A 25,979-nucleotide genomic window follows, 5' to 3' on the forward strand; every position below is an offset into this window, starting at 1 on the left:
GCGAACCGATCCATATACAAGGAACAATAGATACGCGGAACGCTTATCATTTATTAATACAAAGTAAAGTAGGAACACTTAATAAGTCATTCCATAAATATTTATTACTTCGAAGAATAATTATATATCCGTCATAGATAATGGTGGTTTGGGCAGACAGGAATGAATATTTTATCGATTAAATTGGAAGCCATCACACATATTGGTGAGAATACGAGTGAATTAATGAAAAGCAACACTCGTAAAATAAAATAATAACTGCCGTAATTTTTTTTTAGTCAATAACAAAATATTAAAATTATGTATTTCTGCATTGCTACTCGTATATGTCAGAAATTCTGAGTCTACACAGAAAAAAGTAAACTGTTTTATAGGAATAATGTGCGAAAATGGAATTAAATTGCAATAAAATTGAGTTAAATTTAGTGTTAGTTTAACTATATATCTTTTTCGGTGTATCTATCGATGTGCATCCATTTATAGATGCTCAGCTATCACGTCGAAAGTTTGCAAAGTAGGTTAAATGAGATAAAATGGAAAATATCGGGTCTTACTTATGTACAGGATGGCTGACACACACAATTTTTTCTGATTCAATCACGAAATTAATTAATTCAATTAATTTTTTAATTGAAATATCTTTAATCACGAAAATGATAGTATCAATCATAGTTTTAATTAAACATCAAAAAAAAACTTGATTAAAAATTAATTGATTTCATTAGCAAATTCAATTAAAAATTTAATTGATCTTGATTGCAAACCTCAATTAAATAAGGTAACTAGTTGCAATTACTTTCTCAACTCAAGCGCCGCCAATGAAAATAGTGTGGGCCAGTGTAACGGCCGATGGTCAGAATTGAAGCCCTGAGATGACAAAAATTTCGGCTACAGACCATGGGCATTCCAAGTAGAGATATGCATGTGCCATATAATATTAGAGACTCGCGAAAATTGTCGTGACTCACGCTTGTGGCAAAGAATTTCGGAAAGATATGCTCACGAAAATAATCCGGCTCACGAACATAACAACGTCGGCGAGTTAAACTTGCTTTAATAACGCTCTCTATTTCGATCATGCTCACATTTTCAGTCAGATCATCCATGTAAGTTACTCATTAAATTAAGCACACTCAAAACAAACATACGTCCAAAATTTTCTTAAATGAGTGTACGTGAGCACGGATTTTTTATCGTTAGCGTGAGTCGTACCAAAAAGTCTGTGAATGAGTAAGATTTTCCGTCGTGAGTGTGCGTATGTAAAATATTTCTCACGTACATACCTCTAATTCCAACAGTACTCAGCACCAAAGATTATAAAAGAGGAAGATGGGAGATTGGCTACTGAGCACATCAAACCATTTACCACATTAGTTTAATACTCGAACCAAACGCGTATACGACAAGTATTGACATAGCATTAAAATGCACATAAAAAGAAATTAAGAGCACGAAATAAATTTCCATAAATGGGAAAGTGTAATTTTTTTTGTTGTTGCCTAAAATTTATCATTGTTTCATTAAGAAAATTAAATTTTTCATTTAAAAAATAAAAACTAAAAACAACTAAAATGTTACAAACATGTATTAAACTAATCTGGTAAATGCAACATTTGGTATGACGCAAGCCAATCTCCCATCTTCCTCTTTTATTATCTTTGCTCAGCACCATCGCACTCACCAAGCGTTAACCAAGAATGACTTAAAAAGTTTTCTTCAAAGTTTCCTTTATTTCTACCAAAAACTTCAATCTGTTGGACTTTTGCCCCTGGGGCATTTTAGGGTTGGCAAAAAAATACCAGAGTGTCGCTCATTTCCGCAAATACAGCAGAGCCCCTTTCGTGCAGCGTGTGATGGATATGTCGGCCATAATTCGTGCCAATTGGAACAAATCTAAAAAATAAAATAATAATACACCGAAAGAAGTTTTGAGCCAAGATAAAAGAAATATAGATCTGTGCTTACGAGGGCCGCAATTATTATCCGATTTGGTTGAGCAATTTCTTTTGAACAAGTATATGTGAGAGCGAATGGGACAAAAACAAACAAGTTGTTATTAAAAATTAAAATCGGTTCGTGAATGTTAGTGAATAAAATGTGAAAAATCATGCTCACGCTTAAAGGCCGGTACTATGTTTGATTTCCGCTACGAAATACCATACAAAACCAAAAAAAGGGAAGACCTAGGGACATTTTTCCATTTGTGGTACTTTGTTTTTTTTTTTTTTTTAGAAACTGGCGTTTATGGCATGGTCCCATTTGCAATGTGAATTAAGAAATAATGTATTTATTAAAACTAGTTGTGTGGGTTTATAACGCAAACACGGATCATATTTTTTTCCGAAAATACACAAAGGATCAAATGAGTAGCAGATCATTTGCCCAAGGAAAAATAAAATGTTAATTTTGTAATGGCAAGCAGCAAGCAGCAACCACCAACCACATACACAGACACACACATATGTATTTTTGAATATCAGAAAAAAAATGTTACATGTAGTGGGTCAAAATACAACCTTATTGGTTTTGAAAGAAAGCATTTGCGTTTTGCACTTATATGGCCTCAAAAGACAGAGTGGCCCTGATTTGCTTCAAATTTTGCACAAGGAGTACGTTTTCATTCATTTTATTATTATTCATTTCATTCATAATAAATTGATATACAATTCAAAAATTAAATGTCCCCGCGAAGTTTATAAACTTGTATGTAAGGAAAAGAAAACTAAATATTATTATATATATACACGGATGAAAAAGACTGTTTTTCATATGTTTGGCTATAAACATTATATGTTTGGAACACAAATTTTTAAACACAATATTTTTGAGTGCAAGCATATAATGTTCATAAACTAGCATAACATGTTTGGGACATATATGTTAATATGTTAGAACATATTATGTTTGGGACATAAAATGTTTGTAAATATAATATGCTTGGATGCAAACATATATTAATTTAGAAATAGCCTATAAACATATATGTGTTTAGTAGCTTGGAGCGCTATTTAACAGGGAGCGATATTGAATTAAGTTGGTGGTTGTTGCTTGTTATTACAAAATTAACATTTTATTTTTCCTTGGGCAATTGATCAGCTACTTCTTTGATCCTTACAAACTGTGTGGTTCACTGTTCGAATCCCCGTCCGGCAAAAGGTAAAATTAAAATAAAAAAAAATTGAATAATTTCTTCTACAATGTTTGTATTACAGAAAAAGGTGCTAAGAACTAAAAAATGTCGTGGAAGTGAGAAAGATGTGGGGGAATATAAAATTAGGCAGAAACAAAATTTTGAGCATTCGTCGAAAACCTATGTTGTTAGCACCTATATTACCTGTTTATTTTCATAATTCATTATGATTGTAAATATATAAATAAATAAATAAAATTTTGAGCACAATATTGTTTGGGAGAATTTTTTTAAGCATATAATATTTTTGGGTGCAAAATGCTTCCAAACATATTATATGTTCACAAAATAACATATTGTTTTTTGGAAGACAACATTATTGAATTTGGATGCAAAAATACAAAATGTTTGGAACTTAGACTACCCAAACATATATTGTTTAGACCAATATGCTTTCAAACATATTATATATTGGAAGAGATCAAACATATAAATGTTTGGGCAATACCCAAAAATGTATATACTTGAAGCAAAATATGTTTGGGAGTATATGTTACAGAAGCGATTTTTTATGAGGGTGTATACACTGAAAAAACAGTGAACCCTTTTCCATTGCAAAATGAACTAAACTGTAGTAATATTGACCATGATTTAGCCCTTAAGATTTTTTTTGAACTCTAGTTTATAATTCTCTTAAATTTTAGTTCATCTATAACGTTGTATTTTAGTTCATTTTTACACCACCATAAAATTTATATACCCCTACCAAGTTAAAAAGTCAGTATTATTTTGGTTTACGTGCTTATTTTGTGGGAAACCCGATAATAAAAATTGGTTAACAGTCTCTTTGAAATGTCGACGACTAAACTATTTTTAAATCAATCATTCCACAGTACAGAGAAATTAAATAATTAAAGGAACAACAAACCGTTTTACTATTAGGAAATTTTTCATACATTAAAATTAAACTTTCTTTAAGCAAAAGTACTTTATTATAAAAGCTTATGATGAAAGTTCTTAATACAATGTTTTTTGTGAATAAAAATTATGACCACGTAGTTCATTTGAACCCGCTGTTTGGACATTTTAATTTAATGACCACAGAGGCCAATTTTTAACTCCGATTTAGTGAAATTTTGCACAGGGAGTAGAATTAGCATTGTAGCTATGCTTGCCAAATTTGGTTGAAATCGGTTCAGATTTAGATATAGCTCCCATATATATGTTTTTCTGATTTCGACAAAAATGGTCAAAATACCAACATTTTCCTTGTTAAATCGCCACTGCTTAGTCGAAAAGTTGTAAAAATGACTCTAATTTTCCTAAACTTCTAATACATATATATCGAGCGATAAATCATAAATAAACTTTTGCGAAGTTTCCTTAAAATTGCTTCAGATTTAAATGATTCCCATATTTTTATACCCTTCACCACTACTGTGGTACAGGGTATAATAAGTTTGTGCATTTGTATGTAACGCCAAGAAGGAAAAGTCTGAGACCCATCGTTTAGTATACCGATCGTCTTAGAATTGAATTCTGAGTCGATTTAGCGATGTCCGTCCGTCTGTCTGTCTGTCTGTCTGTCCGTCTGTCTGTCTGTCTGTCTGTTGATGTATTTTTGTGTGCAAAGTACAGCTCGCAGTTTTAGTCCGATTGTCCTAAAATTTGGTAGAGGGTCCTGTTTCGGCTCAAAGACGATCCCTATTGATTTTGGAAAAAATCGGTTCAGATTTAGATATAGCTGCCATATATATTTTTCACCGATCTGGTCATAATTGGCGCGTATATCAACCGATCTTCCTCAAATTACGTACATCCGAATATTTTATGAGTCTCGAAAAACTTGCAAAATATCAGCCAAATCGGTTCAGATTTAGATATAGCTCCCATATAGAGCTTTCGCCCGATTTACACTCATTTGCCCATAGAGGCCTATTTTTTGCTTCGTTTTTGTTGAAATTTTGCATAGGGAGTAGAATTAGCATTGTAACTATGCGTGCCAAATTTGGTTGAAATCGGTTCAGATTTGGATATATCTCCCATATATAGCTTTCGCCCGATTTACACTAATATGACCACAGAGGCCAATTTTTAACTCCGATTTAGTTGAAATTTTGCACAGGGAGTAGAATTAGTATTGTAGCTATGCGTGCCAAATTTGGTTGACATCGGTTCAGATTTAGTTATAGCTCCCATATATATGTTTTTCTGATTTCGACAAAAATGGCCAAAATACCAACAATTTCCTTGTAAAATCGCCACTGCTTAGTCGAAAAGTTGTAAAAATGACTCTAATTTTCCTAAACTTCTAATACATATATATCGAGCGATTAATCATAAATAAACTTTTGCAAAGTTTCCTTAAAATTGCTTCAGATTTAAATGTTTCCCATATTTTTTTACTAACATTGTGTTCCACCCTAGTGCATTAGCCGACTTAAATTTTGAGTCTATAGATTTTGTAGAAGTCTATCAAATTCTGTCCAGATCGAGTGATATTTAAAAGTATGTATTTGGGACAAACCTTATTATCGAAAATTTAGATCTACAAAGTGGTGCAGGGTATAATATAGTCGGCCCCGCCCGACTTTAGACTTTCCTTACTTGTTTTTACTAAAATTGTGTTCCACCCTAGTGCATTAGCCATCTTAAATTTTGAGTCTATAGATTGTGTAAAAGTTTATTTTATACATGTAGTAGTAGTACACTGAAAAAACAGTGAACCCTTTTCCATTGCAAAATGAACTAAACTGTAGTAATATTGACCATGATTTAGCCCTTAAGATTTTTTTCAACTTGTCTAGTTTATAATTTTCTTAAATTGTAGTTCATCTATAACATTGTATTTTAGTTCATTTTTACAACACCATAAGATTTATATACCCCTACCAAGTTAAAAAGTCAATATTCTTTTGGTTTACTTGCTTATTTTGTGGGAAACCCGATAATAAAAATTGGTTTACAGTCTCTTTAAAATGTCGACAACTAAACTATTTTTAAATCAATCCTTCCACAGTACAGAGAAATTAAATAATTAAAGGAACAACAAATCGTTTTACTATTATGAAAATGTTCATACATTAAAATTAAACTTTCTTTAAGCAAAGTACTTTATTATAAAAACTTATGATGAAAGTTCTTAATACAATGTTTTTTGTGAATAAAAATTATGACCACGTGGAACAGAGAGTAGTTCATTTGAACTCGCTGTTTGGACATTTTGACTTATCCTTTTTTTATTCATCGTAGGTAATTTTTTCACATATCTTGCTGGAAAAAAATGGAAGCAATAATGAAAATTGTTAAAAATTAACACCATGTAATGAAATATAAGTTTTTAATTCTTTATATTAGCTTGTAACTTACCATATTTGGGGGCATTTTATCAAATGGTGTAAGGAATTCAACTTTTCTTTGGAAAACTTATCTCATAAAATTTGTACCTGAAACAATTAGAGAAATAATGAAGTATTTTATATAAACTCATAAAACTGTGTTGTTATCGATGTGAAGGATATAATAAAATAAATATTCTAGTTGAAAGAAAGACAAAGTTTTAATAAAAAACTTACCAATTCTCTATTAAATGGTACGCTGAGGGGAAATATAAAAAGTTGTCCAAATTTATTTGGGTTACTCTGAAATTAAATATATATTTTTTACATTAAATAAAATTATTAAATAGGTTTCCAAAAAATCTAATGAAAAAAATAATAATATGCATAAAAATATTATGGTTAACCTTAGACAGTCATCATTTGTCAAAATGACGACACGTAATTTCATTTTCGATTTAAAATGCATTTTAGTCTTTTGCAAAATGGTAAATTTAAGTTATACTAATTCGACCGTTTTATGAATTTTTGTGTTATACTACTTAAAACCAAATTGAATAAGAAAATAAATTCAAGTTTGGTTCACTTTTTCGCTCACGATGAAAATTATAGCGTCTTGAAATGAGCCGTAGTCAAAATGACGAAGGATGACGTTAATGTACAAAAAATAAGGATGACTGTACAGGGTTAAAAGAAAGTTAAGGAATCCTTACCAATTCACTATTAAATTACAAGCAAAGGAGTACTAAAAATGTTTCCAAATTTTTAAGGGGTTATTCTGAAATTAAATATTTGTTTTTTACATTAAAAATATAACATTGGTTTCCAAAAAATTTGATTAAAGAAATACTAACATAAGGTATTAAAAACCTGTAATTTTGATGATAAAAAGGTCATAAAAACGTAAATATTCTAGTTGAAAGAAAGCCAATTTTTAAAAGAAAACTTACCAATGCTCTATTTTTTAAATTTGTTTGAATCCATCTGGAGTTGCTCTGAAATTAAATATTGCTTTTACAACAAAGAAAAACATTAAACTGGTTTCCAAAAAAATTAATTAACAAATAATAATATACATAAAAAATATTCTTTTTAAAAGAAATCCATATTAAAAAATACTTACCAATTTATGACTAAACTGTACGCTGAGATATAACAAAAATTTTCCAAATTCATCTGGAATTGAATATTAATTTTTTACATTGAATAATGAAAATTTCAATACACCTTCAATTCCAACATATTTTACTAAATATTCTTAATAACTTTTTTCTAAACTACCGATAAAATATTAATTACTTTCATTTAAAAGGTTTAATCAACAAACACCAATATATGTCTCAAAAATCCAAAATATTCCATGCCTTTATATTCCCTTGTTGCATACCTGCTTAAAAGATGCAACAACCCACGCCAACGCCAACTGTACAACTGAAGCATGCCAAACAAAACCAAGCAAAGCCAAAACATCCCTACAACAACAAACACACATGTGCCTTTATTGAAAACAACACCTCACCCAGCCAATAAACCATCCAAGAATAACAAACACACACACAAACCACTAAATGAACCAAAATAAAAACAACCCCACGCTCAGTATACACAACAAAACTCAAGTAACATCATCTTTACATTAATCACATTCCACTATGCCGATAAAGATCTCTGTACTATGCATTAGTTCATCGCATCTGCTGACAATTTACTCTGAGAATAATATTCGTAAAGGCACACCAGTTTATGAACGATGAAACGTTTAACTTAAAATTTGCAAAATTTTCATGAAATGTTATCTACCATTTTTGACGAAAATGTCTATAAATTTAATTACATGTGAACTAAAAATATTTCATTGGGTAATTTTTTACCAACAATTATTAACTATAGGAATTGTCAGTAAGAAATTGCTATCCACTTTCAAGTTCATTTTTCGTAAAAAAATATTTTCTCATACAAAAAAATCTTATAGTAAATTGCATTTATTATTTAGAAAATACTTTACATTTCACAAGTAGTTTTATAGCATGACAAACGAATTTTTAACTACCAGTTAAGAAATTTTTTAAGGAAATTTCCATCGTATTTTGTAGGCCATGAACTAAACGATTGCTACTTAGAATTTGTAAAATTTCCTTTCGAGTAGTTCATTTTCGTTGAAGATACGAAAAATGAACTAAAATTCTGGAAAATTCTTGTAATAAATTATTGTAAAAATCTTCTTAAATTTACGAGACACTTTTTTTCTGTGTAGTAGTAGTAGTAATTCTTTATTTTATCCAAAATTGTTTACAAACTATTTGATTGAATTTAAACAGTGCAATATATGTTTAGTGAGATAGAAAATAAGAATTGTATTGATATAAACCGAAGACTATGACCTATGGTCGTCAGTCCCTTTATATGTTTCATTATTTCTTAGAAAAATTTTAAAGATTAAAAATTGAATTCGTACATCAATTCTTTTCTGTAATTTACACAAGTTTTTATAAAGCTTGCAAGTACTTTCCAATTTATCACGAAACCATTCAAAATTTGTATTAGCTCATTCTCATTAAGCGAAACCTTTTGGAAATATTGGTATCGAAATTCATTTAATGCTGGGCATTTGCATAAGAAATGCTGCAAATTTTCATTTTCATTTAAGTTGCACATTGAACAAAGGGGATTTCCATTTTGATGAAAGCGATTTTCATTTAATTTAATCATGCTGCTTCTTGCTTTTAATATCCACATTATTTCGTCTGGAGTTAAATTGTTATTTATATATAAAGAGCCAGCCATTGGATCAAGCTTGCTATAAAATCTGGAAGTCTCAGTGGCTTTTCCGATATGATAATTAAAATGTTTCGATTGTAAATTCTGCAAAAGCAAATCCGTTTTCCCAATCCAATGATTTTTCGAGACTATCTCAAGAGGGCCAACATCATTCTCTGTCATGAGGTCCATTATGTTTTTTGCCCAAAATAACTTTTGGCTCAAAACTTGTTTTGCCAATATATGGGGTAGTCTTTCTTCGCTGTAATCAAAATGTACTCGGTCCAGATATCTTAAGTGTGTTTTCAACGTGTACATATGTCCATTTTCAACTCCAGTTTCGAGCATGAGTATATAAGAGGGTGTGAAGGATGGCATTTTTAATATTTTCTTTAAGAAGAATAAAGTAAGGTTGTCCACTTCTTCGAACTGTGAGAACCCCCATACTTGCGACCCATAAGATTGGATTGCTCTACAGACAGCAAGAAACAGTTTCCATTTTACCGTAAGGGACACATTTGCCTTGGAAAGAAGAGTTTTCCATGTTGAATTAGTGCTGTTTTTTGCTGATTGATTTCTCTTCTGAATATGCTTACTAAAAGAGAGTTTCGGTGTGAGAATCATTCCTAAGTAGCAATATTCGGATGTAATATCAATTTGTTCATCTTTATAGAACCATTTTTCGGCATTTGCATTTCGCCCACCTCTCTTGAAAATCATTATTTTCGACTTATCCAAGTTGACCTCCATATTCCAGAGTTCGCAGTATTTTTCAAGTTTATTTATCATCTGTTGTAAGACATTTATTTCATTTGCCAAGAGTACAATATCATCAGCGTAAAGTAATAGTCGAATATTTATGTTATCCACGTATGTTCCACCGCCAATAAAATCATTTAAATCATCCAAATATAGAGCAAATAAAAGGGGCGAGAGAAGACAACCTTGTTTGACCCCTGTTTTAGTAATGAAATCGTCAGAGAGTACCTTTCCAGTCCATACTGCGAATGAAGTTTTTTCGTATACCCTTTCAATAAAACGTAACATCTTTGTCGAAACACCAAGATTATTTAACTTATAAATCATAGCATTACGTGATACCCTATCAAAAGCAGATTTAAAATCGACAAAGAACGCATATGTTTTTGTGCCAGTTCAGGTGAATAATTGAGCAGAGGGAAAATATATTATCCGATGTAGAATAGTTTTTACGAAAACCTGCTTGGTATTCATTAAGTTTCCCATGCTTTTCTGTCCATTTTGCTAGTCGCTCGGTGATTATTCCCATCATTATCTTTGGCAGGCAATTCATAAAAGATATACCTCTGTAGTTAGCCGGCTGTGAGTAGTCTCCTTTTTTAAAAATTGGGTATATAATACTTTTATGGAATTCTGGATCAAGAACACCGGTCTCAAAAATCTCATTACAGGAATTAGTTATTTCCTGTAGTAGATTATCTGGTGCAAATTTAAAAAACTCATATGTTATTCGGTCTTCTCCGGGTGCTTTATTTAACTTTGCTTTTGATAGGAACTCTCTTACTTCAAATAGAGTGATATCTGCATCTAAATCTTCATCAAACATGTTCATATGTGCATAGAGAAAATCTGAAGATAGCTGTGGCTGATTTAGAAGTTGTTGGAAGTGAGCTTTAAAGGCGGAAGCTGACACCTGCATATTTTGTGTCGTTTCTTCATTTCGAATTTCTTTAACAATCTTCCACCAGTTTTTTGAGTCATTTACGAAGTCTATTTTTTTCTCTAGATTAATTTGATATTGGATTTTAGCATTACGGCATATCTCTTTATATTTTTTGTTTAGATGTATATAACGATTTTTGTTTTCATCTGTGCTCTCCTTTCTGTATTTACAAAGACTCTTAAAAGAAGCCTTCCTGGCATTAAAACACTGTATGTTAAACCATCGTTCCTTTTTTGGAAAATTAACATAATTCTTAATGCATGATTTATTTGCTTCTTTTATTATTTTTCCAATCTCATTGAAACTATATGGTGATTGTTGCCTCCGTGATTCTATTAAGTTTTGCACTTTACTTTTGTATTCTGAAGATTTTCTATCATTCCATTGCAGTTTGGGAAGGAGTGACTTTTTAATATCTTCAAATTTCCTCTCTATAAATGTCATAGATAAAACTATTGGCATATGGTCCGACCAAGTCTGTTTATCAACTTTAAATGAATCAATTGAATAAAGTAATTCTTGAGATATCGCACATATATCGTTGACGGAGGTGCCTATAGTACTCACAAAAGTAAATTCCCCAAAATTATCCCCTTTTGTCATTCCATTTGTGATAACTAGACTGTGGTCGCAGCAAAAGTTTATGAATTCTCTTCCCCTTGAATTTATTTCATTGTCTTTTGATCTCCTTTCGTCGAGTCCTGCGTAAAATGTTGATTTAAAGGGTTCATCAATAATGTTTTGCAGTGAACCAATACGGACGTTTAAGTCGCCAATTAATATAGGATTTTCTATATCATATTCTCTGAATAGGTCATCAAGTTTGGACAATTGTTCTTTCCATGTCGCATTTCTCATATACATTGGGATAATGTTGAAATTATTTCTTCCCATTGTGATATTAATTATACCTATATCACCAAACTTACAATACGAATATTTCATACTTCTATCACACAATCGTTTTTTTATCCCATACAAGCAACCTCCAATTCCTCTTCCAAATCTGGAGTGTCTTACTGCAGGATCCCAAAAAAATTCAAAATCGCCGAAGTATTTGTTGAACAATTCAGTTTTTTCCAAACAGATGTGCGTTTCCAGCAAGACAAATATATCAAAATTATTTATGTAGTTGAAAAAATCTGTATATAATATTTTATTTTCTAAACCATGAACATTGTACGATAATATATTTATATTTAAGGCTTCATTCAAGTTCTCGCTTTCACATATATTGCCTGATTTTAGTTTTTTTGGTTGATTTTAGCTAGCAAATTGTCGTATTGGATATTTATAAGATTTATCTTATCTCCATAGAGCTCCTTTAGAATGTTTTCTGCTCCGTCCTTCCCAGCCAATAGTTGTCTGTTTTTTGACTATGACATCCACTTGGTTCCTATTTTTATGGAGTCATTTTTAACAAAAACTTTGTGGGTCTTGTCGATTGCTAGTATTTCGGCTCTCAATTGCATTAAAACCTTCCTGTCTTGTTGCCTCTCCTCACAAAGGTCTTTTTCAATTTTTATGCTAGTTCCTGCTAGCTTGTTTAAGTTTTTGAAGATCATTGATGCCATGTCTTCTGTTTGCATTTCCGCTATCACACATATTTTGTTGTCAGAGTTATAAAGAACTCGTGCCGATTCAATTTTAACGTTGTTCAGTTTGAGTATGTTAGTTCTGCAGACTGTTTGGGCGACCCTTGTTTTGAAATTCCTCTAAAAATAACGTTTTTACGTTTGGATTGATCGATTAGTCTTCGGAGACGTTCGTGGTCTTTTTTCCGTTCTAATTTGAGGATTTCTAATTCAGTTTTCATTGCCTCATTTTCTGCCTTCAATACTTCATATTTCGAATCGATGTCTGATATATGCTGTTTAACGTCCTCTATGTCAGCTTTTGTCGATAAATTTTTTAATTTTTCGCTCATAATCGATTCCATGGAGCTTCTCATAATTTTCATCAACTCAGAAAGTTCTACATTTCCCACTAACTTATTTGTCATAGATGCAGCAGATTCATCTGGTGATGTTTCTCTTAAAATTCGCTTAGCCGAGTTTGTATTTGAGATCTTAGCTGTAGTAACAGGTGTTTGTGACATATTGAACGATTTTTCTTTGTGTTGAAAGTATGACAATGCCCTCACACCAATTTGTTAGGTATCACCAGTGGAAACAGCTGATGCGTTGTTCGGTGTGACGTTTTGTATGTACCAAATCAGCCAGTATTTTGCGAGAAAGAGAACAGCTGATTTTGTTTTTGTGTTCCAAATGAGTGGTTTTCAGTTTTGGTTCTTTCCAATAAAATTGATTGAATTGTAAAAATATTTAATTGTTTTATGCAATAATCACCGAAAAACGCCTTCCACCAACAGCATGTGTGTTTTCCATCAACGACGTTCCGGATTTGTGACGGGTTTCAATAGCCTACAAATGCTTGTGGTAACTTTAAACCAAATTTCATTCGGACCGCCCAAAAACGCGTACGATCAACTTCCAATCTCTAATATAATCTAATTTATACATGTTTTCGATATCATTCTCATTTATCACTATACTTATTTTTGTTGGAATTTGTTTCTATTATTTCTGCCGCACTTAAACAATCATTTTTTATAAAGGGTGATTTGTTAAGAGCTTGATAACTTTTTTTTAAAAAAAACGCATAAAATTTGCAAAATCTCATCGGTTCTTTATTTGAAACGTTAGATTGGTCCATGACATTTACTTTTTGAAGATAATTTCATTTAAATGTTGACCGCGGCTGCGTCTTAGGTGGTCCATTCGGAGAGTCCAATTTTGGGCAACTTTTTCGAGCATTTCGGCCGGAATAGCCCGAATTTCTTCGGAAATGTTGTCTTCCAAAGCTGGAATAATTGCTGGCTTATTTCTGTAGACTTTAGACTTGACGTAGCCCCACAAAAAATAGTCTAAAGGCGTCAAATCGCATGATCTTGGTGGCCAACTTACCGGTCCATTTCTTGAGATGAATTGTTCTCCGAAGTTTTCCCTCAAAATGGCCATAGAATCGCGAGCTGTGTGGCATGTAGCGCCATCTTGTTGAAACCACATGTCAACCAAGTTCAGTTCTTCCATTTTTGGCAACAAAAAGTTTGTTAGCATCGAACGATAGCGATCGCCATTCACCGTAACGTTGCATCCAACAGCATCTTTGAAAAAAATACGGTCCATTGATTTCACCAGCGTACAAACCACACCAAACAGTGCATTTTTCGGGATGCATGGGCAGTTCTTGAACGGCTTCTGGTTGCTCTTCACTCCAAATGCGGCAATTTTGCTTATTTACGTAGCCATTCAACCAGAAATGAGCCTCATCGCTGAACAAAATTTGTCGATAAAAAAGCGGATTTTCTGCCAACTTTTCTAGGGCCCATTCACTGAAAATTCGACGTTGTGGCTCGTTAGTAAGTCTATTCATGATGAAATGTCAAAGCATACTGAGCATCTTTCTCTTTGACACCATGTCTGAAATCCCACGTGATCTGTCAAATACTAATGCATGAAAATCCTAACCTCAAAAGAATCACCCTTTATTACTTATTTCAATGTTTTTATACCCTAAACCACATAGTGGTCAGGGTATAATAAGTTTGATCTGCCAAAAAATGTGCCTACCAAAAATATCTATTTTAGACCCCATAAAATATATACCGATCGAATCACCTCCTGAGTCGATCTAGCGCTTGGTGTTCGTCCGTCCGTCTGTCCAGGTATTTGTTGTTCACAGGATTCCGGTCGCAATTATAAACCGATTTTGATGAAAACTGGTACAGGGAGTTTTTTAGGGACAAGGACGGACGCTATTGAATTTGGAAGAAATCGGATCAAATTTAGATATATCTCCCATATATATGTATCACCCGATTTCGACAAATGGGGTCACGTTGCGCTTTTTGTCAAACGGATCGTCACCAAATTTGGCAAAAGGTAATCTTTTTCATCGCCTTTCAAGTCTGCAAAATTTCATCCAAATCGGTTCAGATTTAGATATAGCTCTCATATATATGAATCGCCCGATTTTCCCAAATTTGACCACAAAACCTTTATTTATCAACCGATCTTACTCAAAGTTGGCTAAATGTAATCTTCTATAGCACTAACTATATGTGCAAAAAATCATCGAAATCGGTTCAGATTTAGCTATAGCTCCCATATATATGTATAGCACGATTTTCCCAAATTTGGCTATAAAACCCTTATTTATCAACCGATCTTACTCAAATTTGGCTAAATGTAGTCTTCTATAGCACTAACTATATGTGCAAAAAATCATTGAAATCGGTTCAGATTTAGCTATAGCTCTCATATATATGTATAACACGATTTTCCCAAATTTGGCTATAAAACCCTTATTTATCAACCGATCTTACTCAAATTTGGCTAAATGTAGTCTTCTCTATCGCTAACTATATGTGCAAAAAATAATCGAAATCGGTTCAGATTTAGATATAGCTCCCATATATATGTATAGCCCGATTTCCCCAAATTTGGCCATATAACCCTTATTTATTAACCGATCTTACTAAAAGTTGGCTAGATCCAGTCCTTTGTAGTACTAACTATATGTGCAAAATGTCATCGAAATCGGTTCAGATGTAGATATAGTTCCCATATATGTATCACCCGATTTTGAAAAATTCGCCCCAAATAACCTTATGGTTGACCATACAGGCCTCATTTCTTAACTGATCTTACTCAAATCTTGCACAAGGTAACCTTTTGTGGTATTAATCAAACCCGCAAAATATTATGCAAATTGGTTCAGATTTAGATATAGCTTCCATATATATGCATCGCTCGATTTTCCCAAATTTGGCCATAGTACTCTTATTTATTAACCAATGTTACTCAAATTTCAAATTTTGATGTACTAGCCGATCGTATTTATACGTACTTGTAGCTCTTACATAAGAATATTGCTCGATTGTTACAAATTTGGATTTATTACCCACACTAATTTGACGATTTTCTCTGTTTTAATAATGGGCTCAATATTAGTGGCATACTAACTCCGTAGGTGCAATATCAACACAGCCAGTGTTGCTAGAAGTAGGGGAAATTCCCTATATGTAGGGTTTTTTCTAATATTTAGCGTCTTGTCGAGACGTAGGGCCACAATGTAGGACATTTTCACTCAACACAATTTGTAATAATTTTTACATTTTGGTGGCTCTAGAGGAGGAAATTAGAAGCCGGCAAGGCTTGATCTTTAACAATGTGTGGTAAACTTTATTCCTGTAGACAATTTTATCAACATTTTATTTCTATAGAACATTTTGTCAAAATTGTATTTCTATAGAATTTTTTTTCAAAATATTATTTCTATAAAAAAATTTTCTCAAAATTTTATTTCTGTGGGATTTTTTCTCAAAACTTTATTTCTATAGAATTTATTGTCAAAATTTTATTTCTATAGAAAAATTTCTCACAAAAATTTGTTTATAGACACTTTTTCCAAAATTTTATTTTTATAGAGATTTAACAAAAAAGATTACTAATTTGGGTAGAATTCTACAAACTGTGGTGGTAATACAAATTTATATTCTAAGTTATATACGTTGCATATTCATGTTTTAAGATAATAAAGTACTTAGAACAATTTTTGTTTTGTAAATTTTGTTTTTAAATATACTGTATCCAACGGGGAATTTGAATTGAGCTTATGTGTTCGAAATCTAAAAGTAATTGTTCCCATGAATTTCAGGAGTCTTTACTTAATGTTTCATCCCATCCATAAAAGTAATTGTTCCCATGAATTTCAGGAGTCTTTACTTAATGTTTCATCCCATCCTGATCCCTCCAACAACAATTGTTGCATAAAAAAGTTGGCCCTTATTATTATTGGTGTTATCCACCCAGCCGGGTCAAAAAGTTGGGCTACCGTGGACAGTACCTTTCTCTTTGTCATTGGCGTGGAATTTTGCACCGGTTTCATAGCATATTCAAAAGAATCTGTTAGGGCATTCCATTTCATGCCAAGTGTTATTGTCGAACTTGCTTCGCCAAGACGCAAAAAGTCGTATAAATCTTCCGGTTTGCAAATGATCCAATAGCTGAGAATGGTTGGCTGTAATCTTTTTCAGCGGGAACCCAGCTGAAGATAGGATTAATATGAGCTGAGATTGCAGTAGTTTGGTTTTATCAATTCAAAAGCCACCTGACAAAATGTCATCAACATATGTCTCCTTTCGCAATATAGACGCTACATTAGGGAACTGTTGCTCACAGTCAGAAGCATGTTGCTGTAGGATACGAATGGCTAGACATGGAGCGCAATTTAAGCCACACACGTTTTAGCGTGTTGTCTTTGACAATACCATTGGGAGAGTTTTGGTGTAAAACTCTTTGATATGGGCGATCATTGGGATGTACGAGGATTTGTCTGTACATTTTTTGTATGTCTCCGAAGAAAACTTATTTATATTGTCTCCAGTTCAGAACCGTAGATATTAAATCGGTCTGGAGCGTAGGCCCAGTTAAGAGAACATCATTTAAGGAAAATCCTGATTTGGATTTTCGGGAGGCATTGAACACAATCCTGACATTTATGGTTTTGTGTTCGGGACGCACAACGGCGTGATGAGGAGAATAAAATGAACTATACTTGCCATTCGCATCTATTTCTTTATTGGATGTTTCCTCCATATGCCCTAAAGTAATGTATTCGTTGAGGACCGAATTGTATTCGGTTTGGATGTCGGAATCTTTGGAAAGTGTTTGCTCCATCCTAGTAAGCTGCCCAAGAGCAAGAAATCGGGATGTCCCTAGATATATAGAATGTGGTATCACAATGGAGTGAATAGTCTAAGTGAGCCTGATACATCGGGCTGTCACCTAACCTAGATATATAGAATCTGGAAATTCTCTCTTGAAAGGCAATCGCACAACATATTTTCCGTTAGATTGACGGGTTGTGGTTTTCGAATAAAGTTCCTCGCAATATTGATCGTCTTCTTAGAGAGGAGGAGAAGGTGGGACCTCTTCGCTTTCCCAAAATTTACGTAAAATCTCTTCAGGGGAAGGAGATTCAGATGGGAACACGTTAGTTGTAAACACATGCACTTCTTCCGATTTCATGGGGCACTAAAGACCCATCAGTAAACCGTGTTTTATGCGGATGTATCACCACAGACTTTTTTCCTAACACCGTCTATATTTATGAAGCGTTCGGAGTCGTTTCCCAATATGAGATCGATTTGTGCAGATTTGTTGAAGTTTGGATCCGCTAAATCGATATCATGAAGATCGCGTGGATTCGGAACAGTGAAAGACCGAGCTGGTAATCGTTGTGTTACCCTTGGTAGAACTATGGCATTTATTGAGAACTTTAAATCATAACGATACGAGTATAAACAAATTTCGCACTCCATATTGGCAGTCTGGTTTTGACCACCTATACCAAATATTTCAAATTGAGCCCTTTTTGACGGAATATGCAAAAGTTGCATGAGTCTCTCCGATACAAATGTTCGCTGTGAGCCCGGGTCTATGAGAGCTCTAGTTGTAAATAATTCGCCCCTCAGAATTATATAAACCAAAGCAGTTCTGAGTAAAATGACTTCATTATTTGAAGCACAATTTAGATGCACCTGAGTGCTTTGGTTCGAAGAAGACGGTTGGTCTTCCGTGGATATCCTAGCGGTGGCTCTACGTCTTTTCTTTGCATCAGGCTTATTATTTATATTTCTTGTTCAAATGCAATAGAGAATGATGAGTTTTATGACAGATTATGCATGTATTCTTGCTTTTGCATTTTTGTTTAAGATGATTGTGAGAAAGGCAGTTGTTGCACAATTTCCTCTTGAAAGCAAAATAAACCCTTTCCTGTAGAGATAATCTTCAAAATTTCTGACATACCCGTATGGAATGATCGGAATCGCATAATGGACATGAAAAGCTCCGCTTTTCCTGCGATGAGTATGTCTGAATCCTTTGTGTGTCAGGCGGCGCGATACTATATCTATCCTTCGTAGACTTGATAATAGATAATCGCTCGACAATCTCAAATCTGGTAACTAAAAATTCATGAAGTTGGGACCACATTAGGCTTGCTAGATCCAATTTGTCGAAAAGCTTGACATTGACCACAAAAAGAATTGATTTTGAAAGAAAAACTTGAAATTAATTTAATTTAAAAAATATTTTTTTCAAAAAATTATTAGAATAAAAGCAAATATATCATAAAAAGTAGAAATAACAGAAGCAATGTAAAAGAAATAAAAACAATATAACAATAAAAAATATATAAATTTTAAAGAAACCTTGTTTTGCAACATATTATTCGTATTCTTAGATACAGAATTAATTCTCTACTATCCGGTGTTGTTAAAAAATTTTGAAAGTTTTTGCAATCCTCATTAAAATTTATTCTTAATAATAGTAGGGAGCCACCGTAGTGCCATAATTCATGTGTTTATTAACCGATCTTTCATATTGATTTGCTTGAAATTTTGCACAAGGCGTACAACTGATGGTATCATCCAGTATGCTAAATTTGGTTGAAATTGGATATATAGGATATAGCTCTTACAAAAAGAACAAGTACGACAAATGTGGTTGAAATTGGTTCAGATTTAGATATAGCTCCCATATATATCTTGCGCCCGATATAGATTCGTATCACCACCGGAAACCAAAGTTTCATTTCGATTTACTTGAAATCTTGTACTGAGGTATATGGTAGAATATTTTATACCAATTTTCAACGGGATTCTACTCGAATTTACTTGATATTTTCCACAGAGAATAGATTTAACATAATATTTAAACGTGTTGAAATTGATCCAATTCAGTTCGGATTTAAATAAAGCCTCCATACGTTATCCAAAATGTACACATTTTACGCAAATGTGTGTGGTAATTTCCTTATATTGTACTTAAATCCTTCATACTGTCATACTTCCATAGAACGGATGAGGTTTAGATAAGGCTTGGACTTGTACAAATGTAGCCCGATTTGACCAATAATATCTCACAACCCACAATTGACCACCTATCTTGGCGATATCTAGCCAATATCCTTGTAAAATCGCCACTGCCAAGTAGAAAAAGTTGTAAAAATGTCTTAAATTGTCCTATGCCCCTAATGTATATTCATTGCCCAATAAATCATAAATTCACTTTTAGCATATTGCATAAAATAGCTTTCATTTCCATATTTGTTTTTATTAAAATTGTGTTACTTCCATGGCGTTCGCCGATTTAAAGTTTAATTGAAAACTAAAATTGAGAATTTGTCGAAGTATAAAAAATTTTGTGCAAATCGGTAAGTAATTGTATGTATATTCCAATTTAGACCTTTATATAGATCTCTATAATTATATAGATCTCTTGATGGATTTGAGATGGCACTAAAAATGTTGGACTTCACGGTGGTAAAGGATATGATGTAGTCGGCCCCGCCCGAATTTAGGCTTCATTTACTTGTTTTAAATTATAGTGACGCAGAAAAAAATATGTTTATATTAATCCTTATAAATACAACTATAGTTTTATTGATAGTAAAATATGCTCTTTCGATGTGTTTTTTTTTTTTAAATATAAAAAAAAATGACAAATTTTTCACTTGACACGCATTAAAAAATCAAGCCAAATCAAGCCCGTCTGCCAACCTTAGAACACATGGTCGACTCAGTATGGGATCTTAGGGATTCTTCCCACAAGTAGAGAGTTTTATCGAGAAGCTTAGTCGAGATTAAGTAAATAGCAATGAGATCCCAATGCTTAGTATCAACTGCCAAAGCTTTAAGGGTTAGGTTAGGTTAGGTTAAAGTGGCAGCCCGATTAAGATTCAGGCTCACTTAGACTATTCAGTCCATTGTGATACCACATTAACTAAAAGTACCTATTACATATGGGCACTTCTAGTTTTAACCGCTGAACCTTCTTGATTATTTTTCTTTGTTGAACCAACCAGATTGTTCCAAAAACATTAGCAGACTGCTTAGGTTAACGTTTTCCAGATCCGCCAGTAATCTGAAGCTATATGCTCCTAAAAGTTGCTTGCGCTTTACACAAAATGCAGGACACTCACACAAGAGGTGTTTAATTGATTCTTTTTCCTCCGCATCATGACAGCTCATACAATAGTCATTATACTTCGCGCCAATAGTTTTTGCAAAATCGCCTATCAGGCAGCGACCCGTTATAGCAGATATCAGGAGTGATATCTGACGTCTCGAGAATATTAGCATATCTAGTGTGCGGTTAAGTTGAAATGGGGCCATATTTGCTTGGTGTCGTTACAACCCTTGCAATTCTCCCATCGAACATTTGCCATCCTAACAGCCTTCTCACGCAGCATGAGCTTGCAGGTAGCTAGGGGCATACCAACAAATTCCAGTTCCCCTGGAATATGTAAGGTAGTCCCTAGCCTTGCCAACTCATCCGCTTCGCAGTTCCCCGGTATGTTCCTATGGCCAGGCACCCATATTAGGTGAATATTGTACTGCTCAGCCATCTCATTGAGAGATTTGCGGCAGTCGATGGCTGTTTTCGAGTTGAGGAACACAGAGTCCAAGGATTTTATTGCAGGTTGACTGTCTGAGTATATATTAATGCCAATATTTGTTGGAACATTACTTCTCAGCCAATTCGCCACCTCTCTTATTGCTAATATTTCAGCCTGAAAAACACTACAGTGATTAGGTAATCCTTTCGCTATTCGAATTTCCAGATCTTTAGAATATACTCCGAACCCCACTTGTCCATTCAATTTGGAGCCATCAGTATAGAAATCTATATATCTTTTATTCCCCGGGGTCTGTGTACACCACGCCTCACTGTTGGGAATTAGAGTTTCAAACTTTTTGTCGAAAAGTGGTTTTGCCAGGGTATAATCCACTACGTTAGGCACATCTGGCATTATTTTGAGGACCGAACTATGACCGTACATTTTTTCCGACCACAGCGATAGCTCGCGCAACCGCACAGCCGTTGTTGCAGCTGACTGTTTGGCCACAATGTCTAAAGGCAATAGATGTAGCATGACATTAAGGGAGTCTGTTCCTGTCTTACTAAATGCGCCTGAGATACATAAGCTCGCCATACGCTGAACTTTATCTAAACAAGTCGGTTTCTGAAGTGCCGGCCACCAGACTACAACACCATATAGCATTATAGGTCTAACCACTGCCGTGTATAGCCAATGCACAATTTTTGGTTTTAGTCCCCACTTTTTTCCTATTACCTTTTTGCACGAGTACAAAGCTACCGTGGCTTTTCTCGCCCTCTCTTCAATATTAAGCCTAAAATTCAGCTTCCTGTCCAAAATAACGCCAAGGTATTTTGCACACTCACCAAAGGGAATTTCAGTACCCCCTAAGGAAATGGGCCTAACCGTGGGAGTTTTACGATCTTTGCAGTACATGACTAGTTCTGTCTTTGCTGGATTTACACCAAGACCATTATCTTTCGCCCATTTCTCAGTCATCCGGAGAGCTCTCTGTATAATATCTCTGATTGTGGATGGGAATTTTCCCCTGACTGCTAGCGCCACATCATCTGCGTATGCCACCACTTTTATCCTTTCTTTTTCTAGGGAAACCAGAAGGTTGTTTATAGCAACATTCCAAAGAAGAGGTGATATAACTCCTCCTTGGGGACTTGAATCCACGCTAGTTCTAAGATACATGTCTATCATCCTCTCCAGGGTCTTAAGTAGGAATGAGGATAAGCTGATTGGTCGGAAATCCTTCGCACTCGAGTGAGAGGCTTTTCCTGCTTTAGGTATGAAGACGACTTTTGTTTCCCTCCACTTTTCTGGAATATATGCTAAGTTTACACATCGTTTATATATCACCGTCAACCAGGGGATAACTCTTTCAGCCACTGCCTGTAACTCCGCCGGAGTAATTCCATCAGGTCCGGGGGATTTGAATGGTCCAAAGCTATTTAAAGCCCATTTTATTCTAGATTCCGACACAATTTCCTCGATAGGAAATGATCGCTGAGCCTCTGTTACACCGCCGGAACATGGTTCAACCGTCTGATTTCCAGGGAAGTGTGTGTCCAAAAGTACCTCCAACGTCTCCTCACTGGACGTTGTCCAATTTCCCTCCGATGTTTTAATGAAACCTGGAGCGGTGTTAGTGGATGCTAGTACCTTCCGTAGTCTGGAAGCCTCTGACGTATTCTCAATACTGCTACAGTAATCATCCCAAGAGTTTTGTTGAGACCTTCTCAGTTCTCGTTTATATTCTCTCAGATTCATCTTGTAAGTGTCCCAATCCTCCGGAGCTCTTGTGTACTTTGCTTTGTTAAAGAGCTTCCTGCAGGATTTCCTCATATTACTTAACTCCGTAGTCCACCATGGCGGCCGATTTTTTCCCCTTGGCTTTCCTCTAGGGCAAGCAGCTTTCAGTGAAATGTTGAAGGCCTTAGTAATCCGCTCCACTGCGTGTTCGATATCTTGCACAGTGCTCATATTTGTCTCCGGCATTTCCGGTATCATCGAATTGAACGATTCCCTATACCTATTCCAATCAGCTTTCCTAACATTTGGCGGAAATATGGTCTTTGAAGTACGAACAGCCAATCTGAAACTGATGTAGCGATGATCTGAGAAGCTATGTTCCCTCAAAACTTGCCACTCAGATATCTTATCATTCAGTTCCGGAGAGGTCAACGTTACGTCCAAAACCTCTTGTCTGTTCCTGGTGACGAAGGTTGGTGCATCTCCCTTATTGCAAACTACCAGGTTAGTACGCAAAATAAACTCTATTAGCGACTCTCCCCTTGCATTAGTATCACTACTTCCCCAAATACTATGATGTGCATTTGCATCGCATCCCATAATGAGTTTTGTCTTTGTTTTTAGTGACTCCTCAACTAAGGTCTTAACGGCACAGGGTGGCATCTCCCTATCATGTCCCATGTAGACCGAAGATACCCAATATTTGCATGTGGATATCTCTAGACTGGCTACGACAGTGTCTGCATTGCTCAATGAAGGAAGCAGAAACAAGTTTAGTTCGTTTTTAGCAATTATACATGCTCGATTTATATCGGTACCGGTATTATGCAAAAGTTTGAAACCCGGAGTGCTTAATTCACAGATCTTGTTCTTATATATGTATGGTTCTTGAATAAGAACTATATCTATGTCTCCTTTCATCAGGAGAACTTTTAAGGCAGCACAAGCGGCCTTACAATGGTGAAGATTTATCTGGAGGAACCGTAGAACCATCCAAATTTTCAACCACCGTCACATCAGCCGCTTCAATTGAGTCATCAAGGGCTTCCTCTTCACAGATCTCGGTGACTCTCGCAACAATCCGCGGTTCAGTTTTGGTGAGGCTTGAGCCTGTAGAAACTTCCCGCATATGATTTTCGCCATAGTCTGCAGGTTTTATGTCTCCTTCGGCTTCGCTAGGAGATTTTTCCACTGCTGACTCTACCGGAGGCTTGTCCGTTTCGGAATCCTTTGGCTGATCGCTTTTGTATACCTTCATATGGATATCATGAAAGCCATAACTTACGCGTCCTTGGGTCTGGGCTAGATGTGGCAGCGACTCTATGTTTAATATAAACACCGCATGTCGTCTTGGTCCATCCACCTCATCCAAACGACCAACCTTCCAATCGGCGGTTGGAAGATCTGGGTTACATTCTTTTAGTCTCTCTAGTATTGACTCAAGATCAGGAGGGTTTGCCGGTATCCATGCATGTGCTCTAGGTTTAGCCGGTATGTCTTTTTTATCGACTAACTCCAAAGCGGCTCCTTCCAAACTTCACCAATTAGCATCAATGCAGCTTTAAAGCAATCCATAGACCTCTGGTCTGCAAAAGCTATGAACTTATATCGTCCTTGATACCATCCAGCATCTTGCCGTCGAGGACTTGGTCCGGGAAACTTTTTTCGCACCTCTGAGTAGACACCAGACATCGCGTTCTCAATTTCCCCCCATTTTTGCCTTGGAATCATACCGTCCAATGCTCCTTTATTAATAATAGCCATCACAAGGCTGTCTTTTGCAACTGAGGCAAACGATCTTTGATCCCGTTTAGAGGATGGCAGCTCATCCGGTGATCGTTCCCTTTTTCCAGCTTCAAGAATTCCTTGAGCCCATTTTAAGGAATCGCTTTACTTAGCCGACAACGTGCTTGGGTCGACTGATCCTAATTTCTTTAGGATAAACAAAGCATTTCTTCGTTCCTTGAATCTCTTTCGAGAGGGATTGCCTCCTTTTGATGTCGTCACCTTAGAAAAGGTTCGACTTGCCAAAGTCTCACCGCGTGTCGACCCGTCTACAGGTCGACTAATTGGGCCTGACTCTTAGTCGCTGCCCAAATTTATAACTTCAGTAGTTACCCGTCCACTGGGCCCTGAAGTTGGCAACCCAGTGGATGACTTTGAATTTCGCTGCATGGTGGTTTATTATTACCACCACACGTGAAATTCGTAATAAGTACTTATTACGATGAAATACTCCGCTATTAAAAAACACGTCCGTTCAGTTCGACGGTTGAAGAACAAAGCTTTAAGGGTTGACAAACAATCATTCACCGTAGACTGTATCCTTTGAATGGAATCGCTCGTTTCAACTAAGGCTACTGGGATATCAAAAAGAATTTTCAGTTGGTTATCAACCAACACGCGTTTGTTCTCATATCTCGACTTCAGGGCTCCCCATGCCAAATCAAAATTTTCATCGCAGAGTGGGTAACGCTTCACTATCGCGCCAGCGGGGCCCTGAGTCTTATTCCTCAGATTATATAATTTCTGGGCCCTTGTTAGTTTTGGGTGGTTTACGTAGACCGCCGTAAACATGTCACGAAAAGACGGCCATTCTTCGTAACCAACTTTTAAAAACTTCGGTGTCACATATGGGAACCTTGATGTAAATACCAGAGGACCCAGCCTGTTGATTATCCGTCAAACTAAGTCGTGGACTAGGGAAATCATTTGGGCATATGGCCAATCTGGATGCCTCACTTCGAGGATTAGATGAAGTTATGATCTTCATCATCTAAAAGTCGTGATCTACCCACATAGCAGGTCTCTAAGCATATGTTATAATTAACACTGGCATTTT

The 25,979-nt window shown here is 35.0% G+C and overlaps 1 protein-coding gene across 1 annotated transcript; it reads right to left on the reverse strand.

The window, feature by feature from the left end:
* Positions 1–17,358: 17,358 nt before the first annotated feature.
* On the reverse strand, positions 17,359–17,670 carry LOC142225011 (uncharacterized). The gene has a single exon (XM_075294787.1). The coding sequence runs from the start codon at positions 17,668–17,670 to the stop codon at positions 17,359–17,361; it is 312 nt and encodes a 103-aa protein (XP_075150902.1).
* Positions 17,671–25,979: the final 8,309 nt, after the last annotated feature.

The sequence above is a fragment of the Haematobia irritans genome, chromosome 2 (assembly GCF_050003625.1).
Source record: "Haematobia irritans isolate KBUSLIRL chromosome 2, ASM5000362v1, whole genome shotgun sequence".
Taxonomy (NCBI): domain Eukaryota; kingdom Metazoa; phylum Arthropoda; class Insecta; order Diptera; family Muscidae; genus Haematobia; species Haematobia irritans.

Excerpts from the sequence above, each read along its gene's own strand:
- LOC142225011 (XM_075294787.1), bottom strand. The coding sequence starts at position 17,670 with ATGGAGCAAACACTTTCCAAAGATTCCGACATCCAAACCGAATACAAT.